Source organism: Molothrus aeneus, chromosome 2 (genome assembly GCF_037042795.1).
Source record: "Molothrus aeneus isolate 106 chromosome 2, BPBGC_Maene_1.0, whole genome shotgun sequence".
Classification (NCBI taxonomy): Eukaryota; Metazoa; Chordata; class Aves; order Passeriformes; family Icteridae; genus Molothrus; species Molothrus aeneus.
The window spans coordinates 43963230-43970571 of NC_089647.1; the positions used below are offsets into that span (position 1 = coordinate 43963230).

General features: G+C 47.0%; 1 protein-coding gene across 1 annotated transcript; it reads right to left on the reverse strand.

Moving 5' to 3' along the window:
• Positions 1-1909: 1909 nt before the first annotated feature.
• On the reverse strand, positions 1910-3170 carry LOC136570444 (gap junction beta-2 protein-like). The gene has a single exon (XM_066570918.1). The coding sequence runs from the start codon at positions 3168-3170 to the stop codon at positions 2493-2495; it is 678 nt and encodes a 225-aa protein (XP_066427015.1). The 3' UTR covers positions 1910-2492.
• Between the last annotated feature and the right edge of the window lie 4172 nt (positions 3171-7342).

The window sequence follows — 7342 nt, forward strand, 5'->3', positions numbered from 1 at the left end:
TGCTCTTGCCACTGTCTGCAAACGAGTTCAAATGACTGTGTAGATAGTAAGATGGTGAAAAATCAAATGACCCTGTAATACTCTGGGCAATGAGTGTCCTGAATATCAGAATTGGCGAACCAAAATACAGTGCAATTCTTTGAGTCTGATTTTCAGGGTAAACCCCCTCAGCCTAATTTTGAGGTGAGGAAATTAAAATTAGAGAAAAAAAAACAGAATAATTTTCATCAGGTTTAGTTTCTAGCAAAGTGCTCTTAGCTGTTCTTATTCTACAGTACACTTTTTGCAAAATAAAGCAGCTTGTAACAGAGCTTGTACAGGAGTGCATTTCTCTGTATGGACCATATGTCTTTTGTATTTGTCCTATCAGATATAAAATAGCTTAGCACACTGGCTTATAATATCTGTAAACAACCATAGGATATTTTTATTTTTGTCTATGAAAACCTTTATTAAAGGTACTTCTATATCCAGAAGTCATAAATACAGAAGATCTATATTCTGGTTTCCTTTTAAATCATTCTTTCTCCCAAGGTAGTTAGGATTTCTTTTCTGTCTGGGTCCATGAGTAACCAATGAAGTTTTCTTTCCCCCATCTCCTTACTCTGACCAACATGTTTGTAGTTTTGGTTTCAAGGTTTTGGATCAAAGTTTAACCTGATTGAGTCAATGGTGATTTTTTCCTGGTATATGCCAAAGTGTGTTCTTTGAAGTTGAATTAAGGATGCTTTAACAATTCAAGTTTCCAGTCCAGCTCATTATGAATGACCTTTTATCTTTTTTTATGGTCTGAGGATGGTGTTTTTATGGTTGTCTTGCTTTCCTCTTAGATGACAGATTTCCGTCTGCAGTCAAGTTGTAACACTGGATGTAGCTCACAAGCAAGGTAAGCCTATTTGTGCTCCACTTTTAGTGCACAGTGAAGGGTCACAGGTCTTAATTCATACAGCTTTGTTTACTGCAAAAGTGACAAATTTAAATGTACAGTAAAAGATGAATGCAAATAGAGAAGCTGAGCTAGTGCTCATTATTTTGGAGAAAAGCCAGTTATTAAAGCAAAGGAGGAGAAAAAGACAGCTTTCTAGAAGTGGGCTCAATGGGCACTTGGGAGATCAACTGTGTTGCCCTAAGTGCCACATGCTGCCCATTACAGGCATAAAAACACCTTTTGAGACAAGACAAGACCAGGCTGACTCATATAGCAGTTCAAATTACAAATACACAATTTACAGCACAGCAGTGTGAACTTTAAGAAAAATATCAAGTTCCTCCTCATTTGTGATTGGGTCCCTTTGCTATTTTAGCTCTCCAAACTGTCTGTAGTTCCTGCTAGGCCAACTTTAAAAAAAAGGAATGGTGATTTAATCTCACTATGTGGAATGTCAGAGAGACTGGGAGTGGTTTGCTCAACTCATTTGAAGGGCACCTCACATAGGGAGAAGGTTTTATGAAGAAGAGCTGCAGGCTAGATAAAAAACCAGGAGCAATCAAAGAAGCACTGGATATCATGCTATAAATTGAAGGAGTTTTTTTTGGATAACCAGCAGAACAAAAAACCACACTTTTTCTTGGTTTTTATTGAAAAAAAAAAGGTTTAAGAGTATACAGCTGAGTGAGGCACATTCAGGTGGTAAAACATGTCTTTATCAGATGAAGCCTACTGTACTAAGATTCTTCACAACGTATTCTGAGAGAAAAAGAGAAGTTGTTGCACTGCCTCCATCCTTCCAGAGGTGACAACCCCTTTTTTTATCTGATCAAGAGAATGAAAAATGAACTTCATTCCTCCCACTGCTGTAGTCTTTGTGACTGTGGGGAGGCAGCATTGACCTAATGGCATTCACAGGCAGTTGGTACTGGCCACCCCCAACCCTTTAGGAAATGCTTCTCAGTGCAGGCAAGATGAGAAGAAAAAAATATGCTGGTACCAAGCAAAGCTGATAGCATGCACTGCCAGAGTATCTGTCTTCCTACACCATTTTCTTGCCCTCCAGACTACTTAGAGAAAACACCTAGTATAAACACAATCACCTCCCTGTCTTCTTCCTTCTCAAAAGTTGTGATGTGCACCAAAAAAATCCTTTACCCCACTTATCACCAAAAACCTTTGATACTGTTTTGCCTCTAAGCCAACACAGTGTTTGTGATTCCTGGATCTCCTCTGGGCACTAGAGCCTTCTCTGGTTCTTTCCACTCCCAGTGTTTGAAGAGTTAGCTGTCCCAACAAGAGGATCCCAGCAGTAGGCATACTTAGAAAAGCTGGTGCCAGAAGGCCACTCTCTCTAATTGTGGATGCAGGAATACTGAATTAGCTTATGATCTTTAAAACTTGTCTTTGCACCAGCTTCCTAGGGAGGCTATCAGTTCTAAAACACAAAAGAACATTCATTTTTTTATCCTTTTCCTTGAGTATGTAAATATTGTTTATTGTTCTCTTACACCTAAGAAAGTTGAAGGCAAATGGGGAGCCAGTAAATCCTGAAACCAGGAACTTATTTCAAAACTACTGCTTTCCTGGATTCTTTTGTGCAAACTTTTATCACTAGGTAGCACAACTCAGCCAGATTCAACATCATGCAAATCCCAGATACAGCAAGCATGAATATAGTAAATGTGGTTTTCTCAGTGGGCCGAGACACAAAACAATCCACAGTGTTGGGGCAGGGCCAAGCATCGCACTTCACCAGGCGGGGCATCTGGTACCCATCGTACATGTAATAGAACACGTACATGAAGACAGCCTCAAAGACGATCCTGAAGAAGATGCTGCTGGTGTATGTCCACCACAAGGGGCCCCGAATGTGAATCCTTTGATTTTTTATCTCTTCAATATCAATTTTCTCACCGTTTCTTAACCGCCTTTTCTTCTCATGCCTGGTGTAAGCCACATGCATGGCCACCAGCAGCGCAGGTGTGGAGACAAAGATCAGCTGCAGGGCCCAGAGTCTGATGTGAGAGATGGGGAAAAAGTGATCATAGCAAACATTTCTGCAGCCAGGCTGAAGTGTGTTGCAGACAAAATCTTGTTGTTCATCTCCCCAGACTCTCTCTGCAGCCACAACCAGGATCATGATACGGAAGATGAAGAGGACTGTGAGCCATATCTTCCCGATACTGGTGGAGTGCTTATTTACACCTCCCAAAACACCCTGCAGAGTTCCCCAGTCCATCTTCTCTTCTGTGTCCTTTTACCTGCAGGATGACACAATACACAGAATGGTCACTTTTCAAACTGTGAAAAATCAATTCTAAACCTGTAAAAAAGAGAACTTCCTAACAGTCTCTCCAGAGCCACAGGCAAGTGTAAGTCACTTTCATTTATGTCACCGATGTTTATGGATTCAAACAACTTATTAAACTCTTTCTTTCCATCAGTTTATCATGGGACAAGCATACCTCACTGTATTACTTTGGCTTTGGGCAGGAAATAAGGACATCTTAATACAGTTCCTCTGTACATCCTCTATGTTCTCCTGGCCTTTCTGTAGTGGACTCTGGTCAGCATTTTGCCTTTCAGTGTACTTCCCAAAGCAACAGAAATTACTATCACTGCATGAGTTAAGCCACGTCTAGACAAACTAGAGTCTTCTCTAGCATTTTTTACAGGATTTCTTTACCAACACCATAGCCCTAGAAGGCTGAGGTGCTTTCTTTGAGCCAGAGGTAAGTACTACTTGACGTTTTTCAGCAGAAGTCCTTACTCCACGCAGGCACCTGCAGCAGGCCTCCAAGGCTTTCTGTTGCAGCTCAGACAAGGTTCTTAAAAGTACAACGTTTGAATTTGCCAACTGTTATAAACAAAAAATCTGCCATTTTTTTTTTTTTGTGAGAAAAAGGTTACAAAAACTAGACAGACCACTGTTGCTGCTAAAGCACTACCTGTTTGTTATGATAATTACAAGTCGTTGTCGTTAATGGTTCTTTTTTGTATTTTTTGTATCAGTAAAGGCCCTGGCTAGGGCTAAGTTAATGGCTCTTCTCCGAGACAGTGAAGGGAGGGGACATCCCCAGCCAGTGAGGAGAAAAGACAAGACTTGGGAGGGGGGGCATGCAAGATAACCTCAGGGCCAGCATGCCATGAGAACCTACTACTCCAAACTTACTGAAAAGACCCCCAAAACAACGAGCCAATAGAGTTGGTTAATTGGAGTGATGTCTGGACGTGAGGAGCGGAGTGCTGGGCCTGCAGAGATGCTGGGGGCCTTCATTACCCCTCACCCTGAGCACGAAAATCCTCTCGGACCGGGAGCCGGAGAGAGAGAGAGAGAGGGAGCAGCTGCAGACATCAACACCTGGGTAATGCCCAAGGCTCGCACAAGGACGGCACCTCCAGCTCTACTCCTAGTGGACAAAGCTGCGCATATCCTTCTCCTGTGAGTCGCCCTGGGAGAAACGGTGGACACTGCAGACCCGTCAGGCTTCCCAATCTTGAACTGATCACTTTTAACAACAGCATTGAAAGGAGAAAAAGTCTTCTGCCCTGTTTGTGTCACCAACGCTAGTGAGAAGCCTCAAGCCACCTCTGTCAGGGCTGCATGCTTATACAGCACAAACCAGCAGGCAAAGGCAGATAGAGCAGAGCCTGCCCTTCCACATTTATTGCTATGTCATCCAAAAAAGAAGGCAAGCAGAGTCACAGAGTTGAGAAGAAAAAGCCCTCGTCTGAAGAGTTTATGTTGATTTTCTAGATGCTATCACACTCCAGCAGAATACAAAAAGTCAAACATCTGAGAAGTTCCATTTCAGCTTTCCTCATTCTCTTAAAAAACTAAAATCCACTCTGCCATTTTTGAAAGTAAGTTTTGCTGAAGTTCAGACCTCAGTCTCAGGGCTCAACTTTCACTGATTGCAGCCATAAAGAAACTATCACTGAAGTGGACAAAACACTTTGAAACCCGACCTGGGAACCTGCATAGCTGGTCCATCACGTCTCAAGGCTAGACTGGGAGAGCCACAGGGGCCATGGATAAGAGCTCCATCTCCTCTTGCTGCTGGCTTGTGCGCTGTGGGGAGATCACGGTACCTTGCAACGCAACACAGGCCAAAGTTTACAAAAATCTCTCATTCTCACACAGCGGGGCGGGGGGGGAACTTTTTACCCTGGTGCAGTTACATCTCAACCAAAGGACAAAACGTGCCCCAACACATACCCTTGGTACGAGGGCCTAGCTTGTACGGACAAGCCTGGAGGCAAGAGGGAGAGGTCAGATTTACTGTGATGCGGAAAGGTAAAACTGGGTAAGGCAAAAAAGAAAACAACTTTGAGAAGATGACTGGGATTCCTGAGACTTCTCATGCTTTGTCTCTGCTGAAACTGGCACCATTTTATGCAGCATTTTACACTGAGCTAACCTACAGGCTCTGATGAGATAGCTGCATTATTCTGTTAAGAATTCCCTCATATCTGTTGCACAGTCAATAAAATGAAGTCAATTAAACCTTTACAAGAAGCTAATCAGAACTGAAGGAAAGTCTGGGAAGTGCATATCGCTGACCTGAACAGCCCGGGTTCCAAGCACCATTTCACACTGCAGTTCTAAACCAAGGCTTCAAGTTTTGGGGGGAGCAGAAAACTTTTCTCCCTCTCACCTGCCACTACCGAAACACTGCAGTAGGTTGTTAGGAAGCCAATCTACCCGGATCCCCAACTTGCCAACCAAGACATCGTTATTGAAAACTACTCCAAATCCCCACTCTGGGTTAGTAGCTGGATGCCAGCCCCTCCCTCCCACAAGCCGACCTTTATCCCGCCGAGTTCCCGCGCGGCTGCGAGCCTTCAGCGGAGGGAAGCGGCAGGATCGCCGTCCGCTCCTGTCAGCGGGCACTCGGCAAACACCGGCTCTGGCTCGGAGCTCCGACGGCTCCTGCCGGGACGGGCTGCGCGGTCCGAGCGTGCCGGCCAACCGCAGTCACCAGCCCCAGCCCCTACCTCTGCCCCGCCGGTCCCAGGGCTGACAGCCCCCGCCCAAGCACGGCTTGCCCGGGGTCGGGGCTGCGGCGTGGATGCCCCAGAGCCGCCGGGACGGCCCCGACCCGAGCCCCGCTCCAGCACACGGATCGCCACGCGCTCGGAGGGGCGCACAGCCTAATCCCAGCCCCGGTCCCGATCCCACCGCTGCGGCACGCGGGAGCCGCTCCGCACCCTCACCTGGCACGGCTGGCAGGACACAAGGAAACCGCTCCGCACCCTCACCTGGCACGGCTGGCAGGACACACGGGACGCGACAGGCGCGCCGCGCTGCTCCAAGGTCCGCTTGCGCCAGCGGAGCGGGCGGCCCCAGCCTCTTCGGCCCCGAGCTTTAAGGTCCCTCCCCGTTCACCTGCCGCCACTTTTAACCCGCCCGCGCCCGCCCCCGCCCGCGCCCCGCTCCTCCGGCCGCCCGCGGAGGCGGCGGTGGGAAGCCAGGGCGGAGCCGGGCCGGACCGGGCTGAGCCGGGGGCCTGAGCCACGGGGCGGGAGCTGCTGCGGGCGGAGCGGGACTGGGGACGGTGCCCCCCGCGGGAGCGCCCTCGGGTTCGCCCGGCACGTCCGTGAGCACAGGGCGCGCATCGGGCGGAGCGCACCCGGTACCCTGCAAATACGGCCCGGCGTCGGTATTGGTTCCCAAGTGTTGGCAGAAAACACGTCCCGGAGGGGATTCAGTCCCGCGGGACATTCCGAAACTGCCCCTGAACCGTGGCAGCCGGAGGAAATCGTCACCTTGAGAAAGTTGGTACAATGTTCATATAAAACGCAGCTCCCATAGATTTTCTCGGGGGTAAGGCAGGGCTACAGAGAGAAACCTCAGAGACCTCCTTAGAAGGCCTGAGTTTGGAAGACAAGGAGTGGGTAAACTAGCTAATGAATTGATAATTAAACATTCTCGGTAGCCAGATGTAGGGATAACAAGGGCATCAGACAGCTAAAGGCAGGATAGAAGTAAGATCTTGGTCTTTCTTTGAAAAAGAATTCCTCACTAGGGTGCACAGCCCTGATGTTACTGCTACTGCGCAGAGTGAGTGAGGATTAAAGTTGGTTTTGTGAGAGAAAGTAATCTAGAAGGAAGTATAAAGGGTGACTCAAATCAGAGTTGCCATGTGAACATCTGTCACTAGGTGTTATTTGTCTGGTGATTGACCTCTGTTCTTCACAATAAAAAAAAAAAAATTCTTCTTATTATAGTACTCTTTAAGCCTCATCTTTAAGGAAAGGTTTTGTGGACCAAGTCCAAGCCATCCAAGTATGAATTACTTGTATCAGCACTAGAAGCCCTTACCTTGGGCTTTGCTTGTAACATGTAAAGTATACTCAGTGTTGCTGTCCTGCTCAGGTTAGCCTCACACAGTCTGCACTTCACCCAAA